The sequence below is a fragment of the Meriones unguiculatus genome, chromosome 7 (assembly GCF_030254825.1).
Source record: "Meriones unguiculatus strain TT.TT164.6M chromosome 7, Bangor_MerUng_6.1, whole genome shotgun sequence".
Taxonomy (NCBI): Eukaryota; Metazoa; Chordata; class Mammalia; order Rodentia; family Muridae; genus Meriones; species Meriones unguiculatus.
Window position 1 is genome coordinate 53,472,484 of NC_083355.1, and position 22,366 is coordinate 53,494,849.

A 22,366-nucleotide genomic window follows, 5' to 3' on the forward strand; every position below is an offset into this window, starting at 1 on the left:
AGGATGAAATCCAGATTGTCAGGCTTGTGTGGCAAGACCCTTTTCCACTGAGCTATCTCACCTACCCATTTTTGTATTTTAGTGCTGCTGAAATCAGGAAGATTCATGTGGTAGAATATGAATGTTGTTAGCTGACAGTAGGAGTTACCTATGATAATATTTTCCTTAATTACTTATATGGGAACTGAGTGGAACAGATGTCTACCACCTACCATCTTGATTAGATTTGCCTTGGTAGTGTGTGTGAGTCAGGTTTTTGTTGCTGTGAAAAAGCATACCTGAGACAGTCAACCTAATGAAGGAGAAGGTCCATTTGGTACACCATTTCAGGTATTTCTGACTATGAATGCTTGGTTCTGTTGTTTTGGTCCTGTGGTTGCACAGTACATTATAGCAGAAGCACACGATGAGGAAGCTGTTTAGGTGTGAGACCTGGAAGCAGGGAACGATGAGAGCACAGGGTTCCAGCACCCCCTTCTTGGAAAAACCCCAGTGCCCTTACTGATTCACACAAGGCTGTGGCTGCTAAAGGTTCTATGCCTTCTCAGAGTGCTCTGGGCTGGGGACCCAGCCTTTAATAGGCGAGCCGCTGGGGGACACTTAAAAACTCCAACTGTAGTATCATACACAGCTTAAATCTGGATTCAAAACCATCACTTTGAAGCCTCTTGAGATTCACAAGGATGTACCAAAATGCAAAGATATCGTTCAGGAATGACTGCTATCTACAGGCCAGGCCAGGCCAGGCCATCAAAGCAGCAGAAATTCCCAAAGCACTCAAAAAGTAATTTTCACTTTTCAAGAGAAGTTAGTGGGCTGTTTTATCCATGATGAGAGATAATCTATTACTCACCCTGAATAGCCAAAGCTTCTGACTGACATTCAGGAAAGCAAACTTCTAGCAATACATAACTCAACAGTGAAACAAACTTCTCTGTTTACTCGAACCAAGCACATAGAAAGCACGCAACTTTCTTTAGTAAGCCTACAAGTCACAGGGCAGGGCCTAAAGAGCAACGCTGGCTAATGAACAGCTGCCTGTGTCCTGGCATGCCAGGGCCTGTGGTGTCCTAATGTAGCACGTGAGAGTATGTGGCTGAGGGAGCAGAGGAAATGGGAGAGAACTCAAGCAAGCAGAAGCGGAATCTTCTGAGAGTCTTTAGATTCCCAATGTCAAGAAGCACATACATGCTTGATCTGGACTTCACTGTCATTGCTTTAAGTTGGTCCTAATGAAGTCTACCTGTCTCCAAAAGAAAATAATCTATATTAAGGGATTAGATCTGATATTGAGGTTGAGTGTTCTCAAGATGACAGCTGAGAAATGACCTTTTTGTCACGCTCAGTGCTTTGATAACCTTCTTGTGGAGAGCGTTGAGTGGAGTAACTGAACATATGCCCAGGTGACTCAAGTGGGAGATGTCTTAGTCAGGTTTCTACTGCTGTGATAAAACATGACTAACAGCAATTTGGGGAGGAAAGGGTTTATTTGGCTTCTGCAGAACAGCAGAAACAGGTCATGGTCTACTGAAGAAAGGCAGGAACTCAAGGCAGAAGCTGAAGCAGAGTCTGCAGGGGAGTGCTGCTTACTGGCTTGTTCCCAGGCTCTAATTCAGCTACCTCTCTTAAACCTCCTAAAACTGAGTGCCCAGGGCTAGCTCTGCCCATATGGGCTGGATCCTCCCACGTCAATCATTCATCAAGAAAATGTCTGACAATCTAGCCCACAGGCAATCTGATGGAGTCATTTATCTCAATCCCAACTTTTCTGAGATAACTCTAGTTTGTGTCAAGTTGACCAAAAACAAAACAAAACAAAACAAAAAACCAAAACAGAACAACAACAACTAACCAGGATGGGGTTACAGCTCAACAGCAAAGTAGAGCACATGCTCAGGCCAGTTTTTGAAAGTGAGTGAGGAAACAGAAATAACCCAGGTGACTTTCTGAGAAAGCAGCAGCTATAAAATGTTATCCTTTCTGTGATTCAGATTTTCTCCCCGTTATCTTATGGCCCCAAGCATTTTTCAGACAAGTGCACCATACTGCAATTTAACCCATTCTGTTTCTGGAAGTGAGTGGCTTGTCCTTCCTTTCAAAGTGCTGTGATCGCAGCCAGATGTTCTAATCTTCAGAGAAATGACTTGCAGCATGGTTTAAGGCTAATTAAGGCTAAAACAGAAAACATCAGCCTCTTCTTGTCTTCGTGTGGGAAGAGGGGTTTTCTGCTTGTCTCAGTCTATGTTCTGCACCTGGCACTGGAGCCCCCCGAAGGGGGGGAAGGTTCGCAACGACCACAGCCAGGTGTAGTAACTATGCAGTCATCAGCTGTCCCAGTTACTTCCCTGTCTTTCTCTTATTTATAAAGGCCACTTCTACTTCAGCCAGTGTCTTAGTCCCTGTTCTGTTGCCATGAAGAGACACCATGACCAACGCAATTCTTATTTTTTTTTAAGCATTTAACTGGGGACTTGCTTATAGTTTGCAATAAACCTCTTCATTATCATCTTAGTATAGAACATGACACTGGAGCAGTAAACTGAGAGCTATATACTAATCCACAATCAGTGAAAGGAGAGAGACACATACAGAGAAAGAGACAGAGAGAGAGAAAAGAAAAAGACAGAGAGAGATGGAGACTGGCCTGGTACAGGGGTTCAAAACCTCACAGCTCACCCCCAGTGACTCACCTCTTTCAACAACCCAGCATTCCCTAATCCTTCTAATCCTTTCAAAGAGTTCCACTCCCTGGTGACTAAGCATTTAAATATATGAGCCTATGGGGGGCCATTTTTATTCAAACCACCACAGCCAGTTTATCTGAACTTTGTTCCTGCGATATATGCCTGTTGTTTTTTGTCCTTGTAGTTCCTGCCCTAACTCACATTCACTAAACACATGCTGTTCAACCTCTGGCTTTGACACTGTTCCCCAGGGACAACAGAATTCTTTTAAATTTATTTATACATTTACTTATTAAAATTTATTCACTTTGTATCCCCACTGCAGTCCTTCCCTTGTCTCCTCCCAGTCCCATCCACCCTTCTACTTCTCCCCTTTTGCCCTTTTCCTAGTCCCTGGAAAGGGGAGGTCCTCTTCCTCTTCTATCTGATTCTAGCTTATCAGGTCTCATCAAAGCTGGTTGCATCCTCTTCCTCTGTGGCCTAGCAAGGCTGTGCCCCCAGTTGGGGGGGGTTGATTGGAGAGACAGTCACTGAGTTCATGTCAGAGACAGCCCCTGTACCCCTTACTAGGGCACCCACTTGGAAACTGAGCAGCCAAACTGAAAGGGAGGGGGGTGTCTAGGTTCTTTCCATGCATGGTCCTTAGTTGGAGTATTGGTCTCTTCAGGGCCCCCTGGGCCCATGTATTTTGGCTCTGTTTTGTTTTTTGTGGGTTTTTTTTTTTTTTTTTTTTTTTTTTTTTGTGGCATTCCTGTTCCCTCCAGGTCTTTCTATCTCCCTCTTCTTCCATTAGGATTCCAGCACTCTGCCCAAAGTTTGGCTATGAGACAACAGAATTTTAATCCTTTTCTTGAGTTTCTTAGGAAATACTGTTTTTTTCCCAGTGAAGATACTACTGGCAACACTCTTACTTTGAAGGGAGAGAGAAATTGAATCTTTATGACCTCCACACGTTCTAGGTGATTCATTCATTAAAACAAAAAAATGCACAATAAATGTTTTCCCAAAAGGTCTTGTTAGTTTTGTCAGGGCACAGTGGGATAGCTCCTTTTTTTAATGTACACTTTTATTGTCAGAGGACCACAGAGGATCCATCAGGAGAAGCAGGGCAGAAAGTATTAATTTTTATTAATTATAGTTAATAATCTTATCACAATATAGAATACATGTCAGAATTCCCAATTTTAAGGTATTTGTCATGAAGAATGTATAGGTCTGTATCCTTGAATAAGCCAAACATCTAAAAATGAGCTTGTGTATGAGTGCCACAGTAATTTTTTATTGCAGAGTGGTTTAATTAACTTGGTATGAAGTGTAACAGCCTATCAGTCAAGACATAAGCAAATCTATGAAGCAAAGAAGCTTATTACATTGTCTTCAAGATAAGTTTCCTCAATTGATTTGTGAAGGATATTTACATACAGTTTCCTAAAGGGGCATTTTGATAAGTGAAAAATGAGACCATTTTTAATTTAATTACTTTTTTTTTTTTTTTTTTTGCTCATTATAGCCTACAATTCAGCATTTTCATTTATCGTTTTTCAGGTGCAAGGAAAGCCAGGTTTAAATGGAAATCAATTATACAAAACAAAACAAAACAAAACAAAACAAAACAAAACAAAAAAAAACAGAGTTTCAGAGCTCTCTGTTTTAAAAGGTAACTATATATTTAATTCATGTGTCAACAAAATGAAAGCAATGAATTGAGAACTTGAAATTATTCTTGATAATCATTCAAATGGTACCTGGGCTCTGCTCTGCATCAGAAACATATTAGATGTGAATATGATAACTGAATGAGTCAGATTTGGATTCAATGCCAACTACTTCATGGTCTCAACTTACTTAATGTTATTGAAAAAAAAAACACATTATTTTTCAGGAAAATTTTATCCATGAATTGTGATAATTGAATGAGCACAGTACTGACATCATAGAGTTGCTGGCAATAGTGGCACTTGTATAGATGGCTGTGCATCTGAAATACACCCAAAATGTCTAAATTCAGATAGTTGGGTGAGCATGTGCTTGCTTCTAACTGCAATGATGAAATAATGCTCGCAAACCCAGAGGATGGCAACACCAGTTCATCCGCAGTGTCCTCATCCTCATCCTAAGGAGCACAAAGCAGTACCTTGCTGGTTCCTGACACTGGTCTTGGTTACCTTCAAAACATGTAACTAGTGTGCAGAAGGCTTGGGACCTTATAACAGATCCTAACCTGCTCACCATCCAATCAATCAACTCATCAATTGATCACAATCAAAATAAAGCAGAAAGAGAAACTTTTACATCCCAGGGAAATATGCTCAGCATTTCAGTGCTCCATTTCCAGCAGATGGCTTGCTGGCTTCAGCAAATAACAGTCAGTGAGAGTGGAGGATTAGGGTCTGACCACCATCTAGCCTGAATGGAAGAGGTGTCTGTCTACACATTTGCATGATTATTTTGCAGCTGGACCCCTGGTCAAGAAGACTAGCTAAAGCCACTCTAAAAAAACTATAAGCAGATTCCTAATTAGGATTATCCTAATCCTTCCATGTAAATGATCAAGAAACAACCAAAGGTCATCAAATATTTGAGAAAAAAATAAGAAGATGGGAAGGTAGACTGAAAATCAAAGTACTGATCCCTGAGTGCACAGAGTTGAAGAAATAGAAGACAGACTATTTAAAAACTAACTCCTTGCTGAATTCGAGCTCTTGGTAGTCAGTGATGGTAGGAGTCAGTTTTCTTCAGGGGATGTGGCCCTGCGAGGTTGCCCATGGTACCACATCTCTGCGTATAAGGGCAACACACACTGAGCTAGGAGGAGGAGAAGAGGAAGAAAGGTGGGGAGGGGGAGGAGGCAAAGTTGAGAGGACAGAGGGGCAGAAGAATTAGGAAGGGTGAATACCGTTAAACAACATAATGTGTAGTTCTCAAAGAAGAAATCTTTAAAATCTAATCTTAAAACATTCCAATGTACCGTTAAGAGAGATTGAACATGACATGACAATAATGAGTTGTTATTTTAAAAAGCAATCTGAAAATACAAAGCAGCATGTCGATATTACTTATGAGCATCATGAATAAAATAAAGGGCTTTGAAGATGGTTCAGCTGGTAAAGTGCTTCTTGCTACATAAGCATAAGGACCTAAGTTCAGATTTCCAGAGCCCATGTAAAGGCTGGTGCAGTGGCACTGCCTGCACCCCCAGTGCTGGGGAGGAGGAGAAAGGAGGGTCCAGGCAGTAACTGGCCTGCTAGTCTAGCTGAATAAGTGAGTTCCTGGTTCAGATACCTTGGCTCAGAGGCATAGAGCAGTTTAGGAAGACACCCTATATTGTACACACCTGTGAACATGAACACACACATGTATATACCACATACACATGTATATACCATACACATACATACAAGTTACAGAAGTTCAAAAAGCAGGTAGTTATAACAAGCAGGTGGTCACAGCTGTACATTTCTGCGTGAGGGTCACTGAGTTGAGTTTACTGGGAACTATCTTCCAGGGACTAGAGTCAGAGACAAATGGCTTGTGGGCACCAAAATGTCTAGCATAAAATGGAGTTTCTTTAGCCACTGCAATAACACATACTATTGTTGACCATACAAATACCTGATTAGTATGAAATATAATTAGAATAATCCACTAACTTAGAATATTAAATGACTCTGGGAGCAGCAGAGTATGTAGGAGGGAAAAGTAGGAGGACCAGGAGCTCAAGGTCAATTTTGATACATATGGAGTTTGAAGGAAGTTTGGGATACGCGAGACCGACCCTGTCTCAAAAAACCAAAACCAAATCAAAACAGTATAAAATGACTCAATATATGATCACCAAAATGTTTAAGTGAACTGGCTGATGGAATAATCAATAGCTAGTTGTTGGATTCATATTCTTGTGAAATGTACCCTTGTTCATTCAAATGCTAATTTCTCTACCCCACTATCTGGTTTCAATACAGACACTGCATTGTGATGTTTATTCTAAAGCATCACCTGTCTCAAGTTTATGTAAACATGCTACCATTTGTTCTCTGTAATTGTCAATTAAGCAACCAGCCAATGTTGTGCAATGGAGAAAATAGATGGGCCATCCTGGTCTGGAGGGAGGAGAAAGAAGCCAGTGGGGGTAGAAGGCAGAGGTTGGCAGGAAAAGACTTGCAACCACGAGGAGGAAAACAGAGATCGGGAGGACAAAATTTTGAACCACAAGGAAGGATGAACCAGATCTAAGCTATGACTAAAAGCAAACATAATGGGTAAAATCTGAATGGGAGGAAACTATGCGGGCTTGGAGGTTTAGGATGGAATAACTATTGCCCAGCATTGTGCTCTAGATTAATTAAATAAATCCTAGTCTCTGTGTGGTGATTTGGTTATACAGCTGGTTGAGGAATAACTGCTGCTTAACTAAAAGATAAATCAATAATAAATACTAATAATCCACAATAGCTATTGCTTATTTTAAAAAATCCTCTTGGTAAGGTTGAAATGGTTGTTCTTTTTCTAACTCCATTAAGAGTCTTTACCAGAAACCAATGGCAATCACCTTTCCTGTCTGTGTTTGTGAGCACACGTATGTACGCATTTGTGTGTCCATGCGTTGCGTATGTGAATGTGTGTTTGCATGTGCACATGTGTATGTGTGTTGTGTGTGTTTTTGATGGACCCAGGGCTTTGGGGATGCTATACACTCAGACATCTTTCACTAAGCTACATTTTTTTTTCTTTTTCTTTTCTTTCTTTTTTTTCTTTTTTTTTTTTGAGACAGGGCATCACTAAATTACCCAGGCTGGCCTTGAACATATTCTCCAGCCCAGGTAGACCTTAAACTGATAATCCTCTTGCCTCAACTTCCCCAGTGGCTGGATTATAGGCCTGCACCACAGGTCTGACTCAGTTCATCACTATGTTAGTAGTAAAACATCACACGTTCCTGTGCCAAAAGAGTCCCAGCATTACTTTTTTCTGCTTTTATTCTGTAGTCACAGTAATAATCCAGGAAAAGGTCTTAGTTGTAAGCAGTATATGTCTGGATTTGACAAGTTTTTCCCACTTACTCAGAGACTAAGTATTTCAGATTTTTTAGGCTAGATCCTCTCTGTGGAGACCGGTTGAGCATTTGGTTGGGAAGCAGGGAAGGCTGCATTAGATAATATGTAAAGAAGTAAGAGTGATGAGTGTCATATTTGACACAAGTAGCCATAGTGACCTGGATCATGGGCCTTAGGGAAAGACTAATGTAGAAGCACATATATGAAAAATGATTGGGTAGAAGAGCCAGATGAATTAGTAATGTTGCTGACATGAGGCAAATAAAAACACTTCCAAATATTCTAATAGAGACAGTAGTATATGTTAGCAATAGATATGGTGAAAAGATCAAATATAGACAGAAGCAACTAGGCTGTGAAAACAAGAAACTCACTAATTTTAGATAAAGAAAAGTATAATATTATACAATGTAAAAGACTTGAAATAGAAAGAACTCTAGAAAGAACTCTAATGTGTTTTTAAATTTTAATTAACATTCTAGGTCAGCCTACAAAGCAGCTGGTTCCATCATGACATCATCACACACGTGTCATTATGCTTTGTTCTCATGTATTCATCTGCTGGTGGACATCGAAGTTCCATTTCTTGGCTACTGCGAACAGTGCAGCTATGAAGTGGATGTGCAAGTACCTCTGAGACATGTTCATAGTCTTTTGAATTTATTGCAGAATGCTGGGTCACATGGTAGTTTTAGTTTCACTTTTTGTTGTGGAGAGCCTTCATACCTATTTTCATACTGACTGCATACCTTCGAATTCCTAACAGGAGCGAATAAGAGGTCCTTTCCCCTATATTTTGCCAGCATTTGTGGGGGGGGGGGAGAAAGAGACAGAGAGAGGGGGAGAAAGTGAGAGAGAGAGAGAGAGAGAGAGAGAGAGAGAGAGAGAACTCTTTTAAGTATAATACTAGAACAATTTTGGTCTAGAAAGTAGCCACAACACACACACACACACACACACACACGCACACACACACTGGGGTGGAGACTTTAAAAGCGTGCTCTTCCGTTCCCAGATGCTGCAGGAGCCACGGGTTACAGTGCAGACATGGCCAAGCCCAAGAACCACACCACGAGTCCTGCAAATGGCATAGAAATGGCATCACAAACCCCGATCACAAAGATACAAATTTCTTAAGGGGGTGGACCCCAAGTTCCTGGGAACATGCACTTTGCCAAGAAGCACAAGAAAGGCCTGAAGAAGTTGCAGACAAACAACGCAGAGGCCATCAAGGGCCTTGTGACGCCTGAGGCCGTTAAGCCAAAGATGCCAAAGGGCCTCAGCTGCAAGCTCAGCTGTCTGGCTTTCGTCGTCGCTCACCCCAAGCTTGGGAAGCAGATTCGAAGCTACATGGCCAAGGGTCGTAGGCTCTGCCAACCAAAGCCCAAGGTTCAAAGCAAGGCAGAAGACACAGCTCCAGCTAAGGCCCAGACTTCAGCCCCAGCTCAGGCTCCCAAAGGTGCCCAGGCCCCTGTGAAGGCCCCGTAGGAAAGGCTTCTGCCAATGCGAGGACAGACGGACTGGTGTGACACACCCACCTACACACTATTTACAGATGACCACTGTCCTATGCTGATTTTACAAATAAACCCGAGGCAAGATCTGTTAAAAAAAATAATCTCGAGTGCAATTCAAAGAACCTTGGAGAAAAGAAGATAATAAAATTTGAACAGTAACAATATATAAACAAAGTAGATAATGGAATACAAGAGAATGCAGAAGCATATTCAAGGATATCAAAGAAGTTAGTGCTTTATATTTTTACCAGGCTCTAAAAATAAAATGAAAGACAAATTTAACTTTTAGGGGGGAGCATATCACAGCCTTTATTTTGTTTTTTCTTTTATCCCTAACTTTTAGTTACAGTATAACAACCTCTAACAACATCCTGATTTAATTGAGACAGTTAATGAATTATGGTATAATGTAGGTTTGAATTGTTATGGACTCTGAGGGAAAATGAACTGGAAAATATTCATGGTTAATTGTTTTTATCAGATCTTCATGGACCATTCCAGAGAAAAAAAATCTCAGAACAAATGTTAAATGACAATCTACCAAAGCCTTGAACCTTTGGTTCTGTTTGTCTTCCTTGTTGCCCACGTCTTAACAAGAGCTTAGTAAAAATATTCATATTTCACAAATATTAATAGCAATGTACCTTTAACTGCATTCTGAAGTAAGTGTGTCAACAAGTTCACCCTTTCAAAATATAGCTATTGTAGCTGTGATCTGGAGGATCTTGGGGTAAGCCCTAGCTAACCTTTGTTTTATGGTATAGTTATTTCTGCTCTCTGGTAGTGTTGCAGTGTGAGGCTGCAAATCTTACTGCTCTAAGGTTCCTTTCTCCCACTGCACTTTCAAGCCTGTAATTACACCTCCTACATACTGGACGTTTCCAGGAGGGCATCCCAGTAGGGGCTCAGATGTAACGTGGCTATCTACCAGCCTCGTCTCCAGCCCACACAGAATTTCCCTGGTTTGTGGTCTAGCGAGATACAAGACTGAGGTTATCTTGAGAGCTGAAGAGAAAGTCAGAAAGAGGATCTGAGACAGAAGGTCACACTGGGATTCAGGAAGCAGATGAGACAAAGGAAAGAAAAGGTTCTGAGAAGACACTCCACATCTGTGTGCCGTCTACAGCCATCAGGTGGAGGCTTATCAGCTGAACTACCATCCAGCCACTTACCCATGAGCACCCTTCTCCCCAGATAATCTCTTCAGCCCATAAAATAAAATGAATAAACCATACTAATTATCTTTACCTTGACTCCTATGCCTAAGCACTTTTTCTACGAATTTTTGCCTATTCTTGAGAAAGCTAATTTGTCTTGTCAGTCTAGCTTTTCCAATCCCCTTATTTGTCCTACTCTCCCCTCCTTTGTCTAGGTCCTCTTCCTCCCTCATAATGATTCCTGCATCATATACTATTTGTCTTATTATCTATACTCCCCCTCTTAAATCAGCTTCTACATGGCCACTGCAGTGTTCTTCCTAAACCCAATTTAGTTTAACAAAGCTTTTACTCTGAAACGTTTCAATATGGTTTTAAATTTCTTCTGTTGTCTAATCTTTATTAACTTCTTCAGTGTCATCTTTCAAACGTCTATTCTGCCCACTCCATAAAATCTACCATTAATAATGAGCATTAAAGTCATTCTCTAGCTCCTTTAGTGGACTTTATCCAGACCACAGGCAGATTCTGATGCTTCTTCTGATTCTTCTCAGTGGCCCTCTGAGTGCAGATGGAAACAGAAAATTCATCTATGAATTTTCCAATCCAATGGCTTTTTGCATAGTTACAACCACAACTACACTCTAATTTTGGAACACTTTCTTCTCCTTTAAAAGAGACTCTGCCCACTCACCCCACTTCACCCCAGTTTTTGCAGTCAGCAGCTCTTCATAAGCTTGGGTGTTCTGGACTTTTCATACAAATGGAATCACACAGTACTTCCGTTTTCTATCTGTCTTCTTGTACTCAGCATAATGTATTCAAATTTAGCCAATGTATAATATGCATCAGAACTGCATTTCTTGTACATCAATTAATGGCTATTTAGGCTGATTTCTGTTTCTCCACATCCTCATCAGCACCTGCTATCGTCTTCTTGTCTTTTGAATACAGTGATCCTTATGGGTAATGAAGTCTTTCATTGCTTTTGATCTGCATTTCTTTCATGATGTACTTCCAAATACTTAAATTGGCATCTCTATATTTTCTTTGAAAAAATATCAATTAACACCCTTTGTCCAGTTTTAAAGTAGATTATTTTAAAAAATATATTATAAGAAGTATATTCTTTTTTATTTATTTTTTACTATTAATTACACTTTATTCATTTTGTATCCCCCCATAAGCCTCTCCCTCCTCCCCTCCCGATCCCACCCTTTCTCACCCTTCTTCATGCATGCCCCTCCCCAAGTCCACTGATAGGGGAGGTCCTCCTCTCCTTCCTTCTGATCTTAGTCTATCAGATCTCATCAGGAGTGGCTGCATTGTCATCTTCTGTGGCCTGGTAAGGCTGCTCTCCCCTCAGGGGGTGGTGATCAAAGAGTAGGCCAATCAGATTATGTCAGAGGCAGTCCCTGTTCCCATTACTATGTAACCTACTTGGACACTGAACTGTCATGGGTTACATCTGTGCAGGGGTTCTTTAAGTATTCTGACAGTTGTACCTTCTTACAGATATGACCTGTATGTTTTTTTTTCATTCTGTACATATCTTCCTGCTTTCTTGAAGACACTGTAGCACAAAATATTTTAATTTTGTTGGAGACCAAATTATGTATTTCTCTTTTTTTGTTTGTAGTTTTGTTATTTTCAAAATTTATTACTTCACTTAAGGTCATGAAACTCTAATCCCATGTTTTTGCTAAGGGTTTTATAGGTTTTTTTTTCTTTGTAATTTTAGCTCCTTTGCTAAGTCAAAAGATCCACTTTAAAAGGAAAGTCTTTAAATTTATTCAATGGATTCTATTGAAAGCAGAGGCTTTTTTTTTTTTTTTTTTTTGTTAAGTTCTCTGAAGTCCAGGCTGGTCTGGGACTCACTATGAGATCCAGGCTGAACCTCTTTTGCCTCCTCTGTCCCTTTCCTCAAGGTGATAACTTAGTGTTCCCTATACACATTCAACAAAAATACTTCCTGAATGATTTATGCAAGTATTTTTATTAGTGAGCCAGTATTATGTGTGGTCAATAGAAATGACAGCAATAGGTTATGACCGAACTACATTCACACACACACACGCGCGCACACACACACATACACACACAGACACACATGCGGAATTCCCAAGGTACACAAGTCCCTGAGTTTAATGTCTTGCACTGAAAACAATAGCAGCAGCAGTAGCAACAACAACAAAACCCTATGTTCCCGAACAGCTGAATCAAGAATCAGCAGCTACAGAAAAAAAAAAAAAAACAACAACAAACAATTAAATTCTATGCATTTCATGTGTTTTACACAACCTAATAGAAAATATTGACACAGGCATTTCTTTTGGATCTCATGCTCATGGTACAATTAACTAAACACTATATCTCTGTTGTCTGGCCATTAGTAAAAAAATTTTTTTCCATTCTACATTGCTCAGCTCATTGTCTCAGCAGATTCCTAAGCAGCATAAATAATGCCCTGTAGCAGAGATACCAGCCCAAAATAAAATTATTCTCTGTGGCTTCATCATGTGGTATCAAATTGTGAAGACACTACTTGGTTCTCCAAGGTCAGCATTTGCCAGGAAGAACTGTCCCTTGAGGCCTTTTTCTGGGATGATCAGAATCTGTGTTATAGTCCTGTCACAAAGACCAGGTCAGAACTAAATCTGAACACTGGAAGATCCTTCAAATGTGCATCATCCTCAGAAAGGCCAACTGATGTTAAAGGACTGAGGAATGGAGACACTAGTGCTTCCAGTCCCTGCATAAGGGTCTGACAGAGCAGCGCTGTCCAGCCTGCATAGGCCAGCCTCTCATCCCCCAGTTGGCTAAAGAGGTAGGCAGGGGAATCCTAGGATGAACTCATCCACAATCCATCTCCAAAACATGGCTCAAAATTCACCATCTTCCTCCCACTAAAATCTGCTTACAGGAAAAGTGTCAAAGAAAGTGCATTCTAAGATCCACAGCAGCTACCTGAGATTTGGCTAGCAGATCCCTTTTCCTAAGCCCACAGAGCTACTGCACTGGCTCCATTGTGCTGTTTTGTTTTGTTTTGTTTTGTTTTGTTTGTAAGTTCCTGCAATGGATATGCACCACTGATACATCTGACTCCTTATGGAACTTGTTGTGTGACACGAATTCTTCACTTCCTGGACAACCCTGATTTCAAGTACCTACTGTCAAAAAGTAAGAGCTGACACAATAGGTACAGTTTAACTTGGTCCAAGCCTTTTATTTTATAATTAGAAATAAAGTCGGGAAGATTAATGACTTAGCAATTTCATTTCTTATTTACTCCATAGGTCTTGGAAAAGGATTTAAAGGTACATAACAAGAGAATAGAAAATAGAATTGTTTTACACAGTAGCTGAACTTGGCCACAGATGTATCAAAGTGGCCAAAGTAGAGGAAAATGGTTACAACAAAGAAACCTCTAAGATACATCAGATTATTAATTTTTTTTTTTTTAAAAAATTGAGTTCTCTTTGGTGGCAGCAAACAGCACTTCAATTCACTAAATTCCGAGAAAGCAATAGACTCCTAGCCTGATTTGTTTTCTTTGTGCCTTCTAAAGTAGTTTAACATTGCATGTAGGAAGGATCGCTTAAGACAAACCCCATTCTCACTTCTTAACAAGTATCTTTAGAAATGGTTGCCTTGTCAGCTGCACCTTACGGCATTCCAGCTCAGCTTGTTAACCCTCTGCAAACACCCTTGTCTCATCACAAATCGTGCGGCATCACCAGACTTTGCTCTAAGAGAGCAGGACACTGAAAATTTCACCACGCTTGGGAAAATGTTTGTTAAAAAAATTGTGTGTGCAGTGAAATCAACTGAAATTGAACTGGAGGCTTCCTGCTCTTAATGAGCTTGCCTAGTGTTGAAGGGTGTTAGGCCAAGTGTTGGGAGAGGAGAATCATCACTTTAACCAGTGGTAAGCCCGGAGTGCTGCAATACTGACTTTCCAGACAAGATATGCCCAGTGTTTAACAGTGGATCACTGTTCTGGGGTAGCCAACTGCTTCATGACTGGATCTGAGGCCCGCTTCCACACCAGGTAAACGAACATGTGCTTTGTTTTGTTCCAAGGATTTCAAACAAACAAGTCAGGTGATATTCCAAGCACATCTAAGGAATATTCATAACACTTCTTTCAGTGTTCTAGTCCGGTCTATACTTACAGGTTTAAATAAATCCCTTCTCTATCTGACTTTGATCACTCTTCTTACTTCTGCCTGCACCACTTCCAAGGGGATGTTGCCAGTTTTTAGGCACCTGAGTGATCTGGATGAGGATATCTGACAACCAGTGTGGGACCAGGGTGGCATACCATCAAAGGTCCCGGTCGGCACTTTACTTCCTTCACTTCCTAAATACACCACAGGCCTTAAGATAGCACCGCAGGCTGCGGGCTGAGCATTGAAAACAGGAGCCTGGAGGGACACTTCAGGGTATAATACCAAGAACTCTTCTAAAGGAAGCTATTAATGTGGTATCCTGTTCAAGAAAATGCAATGTTTCTGTTCTGTTAGAATTTAGAAAGGAATAAAAAAATGTATAGAGACAAATACACACACAAATATCTATCCATCTATCTATATCTATATCTATCTATCTATCTATCTATCTATCTATCTATCTATCTATCTATCTATCTATCTTCATTTATCCACACTTTCTGACAGGACCAAGCATTTGTAAAGACAGTTTCTAGGACAGAGACTTCACTATGTGAACAGGAGAGGAACGCACTGTCTGTTCTCTAGGCTTTTTAAGTTATACCCGAGGTGTCTCCAACTCTGAACCCCAAGTCTTCTGACTATGCCCTCTCCTCAGAGGGGAGCACATTTGCAGAGTGGGGCCACTGCAAGTGAATTGCTGCTGCTGACTATGTGTTATGCTTGTGAATTAGTAGGTAGACCAGAATGAAAAAAAAAAAATTAAAGTTGACAACTAGTGTTGCCTAGGGCAAACAGCTCCCATTTGGCCGGATGTGGGTTTTAAGGTTACATGCTCTGCTTTTAATTTCTAGTTATTTTTCTATCCCTGTCATGTTTAGGCAGAACACATAAAATATAAGTTGTAGAGGGGAGAGATGGAGAAAAAGCATAAAAGGAAAATAAATTTGAGGTTGTCTGTGTCACTAGAGTGCTAATAAAGCACTTGGGACTTCAAACCAGGCATGGTGGTACACACACTTAATTCCAGCACAGGAGGCAGACACTTGAGTTCGAGGCTAGTGTGCTCTACAGAGCTAGTTCCAGCACAGCCATGGCTACACAGGGAAATCCAGTCTTAAAAAATAAAACAAAGAAAACAACAAACAACAACATTAACAACAACACTTGGGATTTAAATATGAATTCAAATCAGGTACTAGAGATAAAACCATAGCAAACACTATTTTCTTCCCTTTCCTTTAGGTGACTTCAGAATTCACCTAATACCCTCCACTCATCTGCATTTATCTCAGACTGCCTGGTCCAGTTCTACAAATACCAGTCCACATAGCCACCTGGCTCCTGAGTTGTGCTGAACTGATGTGCTGTACATACAAAACCCTAATGGATCTGGGAAACTGTTTGGAAAAAGAAATCATTCATTAATAATTTTACTTTCATTTAAAATTTGCTATACTTTAAAATAATTAACATCCATTGGATGATATTTTTGGATTTTTCACCAAATATGTGGTTACAATCAATGCAAAATTATGTTAATTTTTAATTTGGCTTCTAGGAAATTCAGAGTTCCATGTACAGTCTAATCAGATATATGGTTAGTTCTGGTCTGGAGTGTTCAGGACTATTTCAGCCTTTGACTCAAACATGATTGGACATGGGGACCACATCACATGAGTACAGTCTGAATATTACTCACAGCCACTCCGTGTCTTTTCCACTGCATTTTATCTCCCACTCTGCCACACTGTTCATGTGTGTGGTGTCTGAGGCAGCCTTCTACCACTGAACCACCTGGACATTTCTTTATTCTTCAAAGTACACCTAGGCTATTCACATACACTGCTTCCTCCTCTTTCTTGTTTTTACTGCATGAGTTTTACACCTATCAGTGTACATTATACATTATCATGTGTTTATTTGTAGTCCGTATCTTCCCACTGGGCTGGAATATTTTGGGCATGACAGACCATATCTTATTTTAAACCTTGTTGCACTGATACCTCATTGGCCCTCAATAGATAAAAATACTTGAAACAGGGATAAAAGGTTCCTACTATGTCACATGGAGGAAAATTTTATCTAACTAAAACATGTTAGGTGCCAGCCCCAACTCCATAAACGAAGCTGGAGAATACGGTCTCTCGGGATTTCCACCTCTCTGTCCAGTGGTCACTGGGCTGCACTTCCTTGGCGAACACAGCCCGCATGGCCTTTCCTGCCTGTTGTTTACAGTAAGGGAAATGTAAGCCACAAAATCCTAAACACACTAAGAACAGGTCTTGGCTTGCTGACTACTATTATTTATGGAACCGACTCAGGAGAGCAATAGAAGAAGGGCCAGGGTGATACCTCAGTGGTACAGTCCTTCCCCAGAGGAAGCCACTATCCCCAAATGAAAACAATTCTGCACCCCAAGCTTAGTTGTTCCTTGACTTAACTGCCAGTTGTGGATGTTAACGGCACAGATAAGGCGCCTGTAAACAGCACAAATATAGTAATTATAGATAAACTCAGTCAGAAAAGCAATTGTGAAATGTGATATGAAATAACTAGAAAAATATTTTGTGGGATCCCTTCCATCCTGTCAGTCTGCACGATCTGTCCTTTTGAGATGAAAGTCTACTCTTGCTGTGGAGAACTGTCTGATAGTGGTCCTCCTATTGCTGTGACCACTAACTTCAGTTCTTCATGTTGTAGTGACCCCAACATAAAATTATTTTCATTGCTGCTTCATAACTATAGTTTTTGTACTATTAGGAATTGTAATGTAAATAGTTTTGGAGACAGAGGTTTGAAAAAGGGGTCACTACCCACATGTTGAGAACAAATGGTCTATACATTATTGTCAACAGTTTTTAGCAGTGTTCCGTCAGCTCTACCACCTCCCAATCGCACACCTGATACCTGCCGCCAAGCTAAGTGAATCTTAGTTATCTTGAGCTCCACTAGCAATTCCTTCTTAACTTTCAGCTTCTCAAACATCTAACCATTGCCCTGGATGTTTTCAATAGCTTCTAGGGGACCCTCCATTTGAAATCTAGCTGCATAGTCAGAAAGTACTTTTTTATTCCAAATCTGGCCTTAGATTTTGAAAAGAGAAACTTTCACCTCTGGGCACAAAAAGCTTTTGTGTTGAGGAAGGGCCTCATCCTGCCTCCTTGGGAGTCATATTTCTATCCGAACTGCAGTGTCGTTATCACTGACTAACACTGTATGTGTGAATGCAGTGCTTTTTAGTGTTTTCTTTTCCCTTTATATTTGTTAAAGGTAATTTCAGTTGTCTTAACTATCCTGAAAGGGGAACAGTGCTGATTAGCTGTGTTCTTCAATTAGCTAGATTAGGATAGTTTAAGTCTTTGGGATTCCCAAAGGTCTTGTCTTATACTCCATTTCTCAAACGGTACCATCCTGTATTGTAATCTGAGGTTCTTTATCATTTTTAACCTGTAAATGGGAATGATAACTGTATTTTCCTGCCTACCTAGCCTTTAGGATAGGAGGTGCATCACTGTTACCACTTGACACTTCACACTCAGACCCTCCAAACTGCATTTTGGTCTCTGGTCATCTCTAAGTTCCCACCACTGCTGATGGCAATCTTGAGGTTCCAGTCATTTGGGACAAAACATTGTGGGCTCTTACTTCTCTTATACCTCATATCCACTGTCAGGATATGACTTCCTTGGCGAACACAGCCCACATGGCCTTTCCTGCCTGTTGTTTACAGTAAGGGAAATGTAAGTCACAAAATCCTAAACACACTAAGAACAGGTCTTGGCCTGTTCAATCCACAGTATTGACCATATTTCTTCTCTCTATATCAGAAAGGGGCATCAGGATGTGGAAGAGGTAAAGGCTTGTTAGCATGCTCCCAAATTTCTGTCCTGAGGAGTGGAAGGACAGTGTTTGATAGGAAAGAAAGGAGCAAAGGGGTATCAGCGAAGCGTCTGGAGTGGCTGGGTCATGGGTTCAAAGGGACTGGCTGGCTGTTCGCGGAAGGTGTTTGTTTTGGTAGGACTCTCAATTTGAGCAATGCCAGGGGCCGTACTTTAGCCCAACCCCGTTTTAATTCTACAGGATGTTTTATGAGGTTTCTTTTCTGATGTAGTTTGCCCTTTCAGCTTTCACAGAAGTCTGAGATAATAGGGATGGGAAATTTCCAGGGACTTTTAAGTAATTTGAAACATTTTGGGAAAGAGAGAATGTGAATTCTGGATAGATATCTGATTGTAGTGACAGGCCCAATCTGGGAATAAACTCTGAAATTAATATGTTGGCACTCCTTTGTTGATAGTAGGAAATTTCTCAACAGATTCAGAGAAGGTATCAACAATAATGTGTATATATATATATACACATACACATAATGAGGCCTTTACTATAGTTCTTTGTGCTGTGTTGATACCGCCAACTATAAAATTATTTTCATTGCTACTTCATAGCTGTTATATTGCTACTGTTTTATGTATATGTATATGTAAAATATATAAAATATTAACAATATTTTGCTACTTTTATGTGTAAATAATATATATAATATATCATATTTTATATAAGCATAAATATATGCACCAGTCTATGGTGCAAACCAATATATGCAATCTATGAATTTGGAGAGAGGAAAACTGAGGAGGTTTGATATTGGGGTGGATTTTTTGGCAAATGTCACAGGTGTCTGTCAAGGCTTTAAGGAGTTATCAATCTCAGGGTTGAAGGGGAACAAAATTTTGTAAGATGGAAATTAGGGTCTGATTAGATGGATGAAACAAGGGGTATAAGTGTGAACAAACTTGGGTAAGGAAGTAGGAGGGGAATCTTCGAGGCAAGAAAAGAGGAAGAGGGTAGATGAAGGTCTGAGTGTAGAAAAGCTATTTCCTGGCTAGTTTATCAGCATGTTATCTTTAGAGAGGGATGTTCTGTTGGTCTTTTTCATGGATTACTGATGTATTGGAAACAAAAAGGACAGAGTCTAAAAGGTTCTGGACAAGGGAGAGATTGATGATTGGGGTCCTCTTTTGGGTAAGGAAGCTACTTTCCCCCTAAATTAGAATATTTAAATGAATTATTTTATATTTATATTTTGAGTCTGAATATATGTTAACAGAAAGATCTTTTGCCAGTATTAGGGTTTATTTAAGGGTTGTGAGTTTGGCTTGTTGGGAAATGGTACATAGGTTTGGCCCTGGGAGAGTGATAGAATGAGAAAGGCTCAGTGACAGATCTTTGAGCAAATGGCATGAATTAATAGTTAACACATTATGTGAGGAAATTGTTAGCTTCTGGGATTATAAGGGCAGCATCAGTCAGGATGGCTGAGTAGGCTGGGTGGTCATTCCTTTCGAACAATTGTTCAGAACAGTGGTTTTCGACCTGTGGGCTGTGACCCCTTTGGGGTTAGAATGAATGGTTCATCAGATATCCTGCATATCACCTATTTACAGTACATTCCTAACAGTAGCAAAATAACAGGTAGGAAGTAGCAAGAAATACAATTTTATGATCGCAGGGGTGACTACAACCCTAAGGACAGTATTAAAGGGTCGCAGCGTTAGCAAGGTTGAGAACAATGGTTTACACAGATATGCCACAAGATTGTAGACCCACTCATTAGTAGAGGAAGGTTGGGGTCTGGCCCTGATTAACATGGAGGAACAGAAAGAAGTCTTTGGGAAGATTAGGTAGTGATACGGTGCATGCTTTAGCTAAGGCCCATTTGAGTGCTAGAATGGGGTGTGAAGAGGGAGCAAGGGGGGGGCGCTTCAGAAGAGCTCTTAGTATCCTCATGTAGAAGGAGAAGTTGAGGATCCAGATGTGAAACAAGCTGAAAATACCTAACAGGGGTGAGCAACCCCTCAGTGTCTAGTGTGAGAAAGTAATTTGGTGTGGTGGATAGTTTTATGTCAACCTCACACAGCTACAGCCAATCATTTAAGAGGAGGGAACCTGTCTGAGAAGATGCCTCCCTAAGATTGGGCTACAAGGAAGTCCTTAATTAGTGTTAATTGGTGACTGATGGGAGAGGGCTAGTGCGTTGTGTGACGGGCCAGGCCTGGGCTGGTGGGCCTTGGCTCTATGAAGCAGACTGAGCAAGCCGGGAGCAGCAAGGCAGCACATTTGCTCTCTGGCAGCAGTTCTCAACCTTTAGGCCACACATGGGGGTATATATATCCATATATGAATATAGTCATCTTTTCAGTGACAAAGATGCCTTACAATAGTACAAGTCTAGATGTGATGATTCGCAAATCACATGGTGCTTAAGCCACCTCGTGTCTCATTAAGCATCCCTAACTCTGAAAACCTCAAATCCCACATCTTTTAAAATCTGAAACATTTTGGAGCACCAACATGATGTCAGAAACAAAATTCCACATCTGACCACATGGGACAGTTCAGAGTAAAAAATATAGGCATAAAACACAGAGTTCATTTAGCTTTCCCCAGGGGAGCAGTATTCTTTATCCCCCTTAGGTGAAATACATAAACTTTTTTTCATGTACAAAATTATTTACAATATTGTATAAATTACCATCCAACTATGTGTATAAAGTATATATGAGACAAATGAATTTCATGCTCATAATTGATCTTCATAATATCTCTTGTATGTACAAACATACTATCCTCCACTCCCCCACAATATGAAACTCCTTCGCTCAAGAATTTGGGTAAAGGGTTTAAGCCATTACTTGCTGCAGAAACAGGAAGTATTATGTACTACTGCCTCATGATGATCCAAAGGGAACCCAAGTTAGAAGAGAAGGAAAGAAGTAGGTTTCATATTACGGTTCCTAGGGATTCAGTTCGCAGTCAACGCAAAGGCAATGAGGCTCTGAACTGAAGCTGTAGAGTCTAAACTTGAAGTGTGATGCCCTGGGGTAGTATTTTGTCTCTCCTCCTGCCTAAAAATGGGGCCCAGTGAGCACACTGGGGCTTGGGCTTGAGACATTTGCTGGTACCCCTGAGAGGTGGAGCTGACTTAGCAAGCATGTTTTGATGTGTGGTGACAGAATTTGTCTGGGAAGTAGAGATGCAGTAGTGACGTGTTACCCTCCGGTCCTTCGCTGTCCTTAGGCCCCGTCACCAATGCGGACTCTTGAATGGGTACAGGTGTGCTGTTCTCTCTTCCCTGAAGAAATGTACTGTTTTTCCAGATGTATGACGGCCATTAAATATCACTGTACAACCACCGTCCCTGCCACGTGCCCTCAAATCTTAAAGTGTGTGTTTATCTTACATCTGAATTCATATAGTGCTTGAACTTTAAGATACTTAGCATTTTGGATGAGAGAATTGATACAAAACAGATGCATTTTCATTCTGAAAGTATCAGTCGTGTTAATAAAAAGTGTTCAGACTTGAGGCTCCATCTAACCTCATGTGATATGTCACAGTCACAGTCCAAACACAGATCTACCACATAGAATTTATTCAGCATCTCCAAGAAAAAGCACCCAGACACTGAGCTGCAATATACAATTTTTCTTACACACACAATTATCCAAAACATTGCATAAAATGAGCTTCCAGTTATGTGTATAATGTCCATGTTTGTGCTATTAATTTTAGATTATTCTATTTTGAAAGTTCCTAAGATCACTTATGAAGGTTATTGTAAAAAACTGTAGATTTATTTAAAGGCTTACTTATCAAAATAGGTAAAACGAAATTGAAAAGGACTAGAAACAAACAAACAAACAAAAACAAAAACAAAACTCTTTGAGAAATCAAAGCAGCATAACACTAACTTCATGGCAACTTTAAAAATTGCTCACG

The 22,366-nt window shown here is 40.4% G+C and overlaps 2 protein-coding genes across 2 annotated transcripts in view; one reads left to right on the forward strand and one right to left on the reverse strand.

Moving 5' to 3' along the window:
* The window catches only part of Apbb1ip (amyloid beta precursor protein binding family B member 1 interacting protein), a 97,363-nt gene that overhangs the window by 73,290 nt on the left and 1,707 nt on the right, over positions 1-22,366 (reverse strand).
* On the forward strand, positions 8,903-9,226 carry LOC132655337 (large ribosomal subunit protein eL29-like). Its single transcript, XM_060388328.1, has one exon. The coding sequence runs from the start codon at positions 8,903-8,905 to the stop codon at positions 9,224-9,226; it is 324 nt and encodes a 107-aa protein (XP_060244311.1).

Bases quoted from the DNA above. Each gene is read 5' to 3' on its own strand.
- LOC132655337 (XM_060388328.1), top strand. From the start codon at position 8,903: ATGCACTTTGCCAAGAAGCACAAGAAAGGCCTGAAGAAGTTGCAGACA.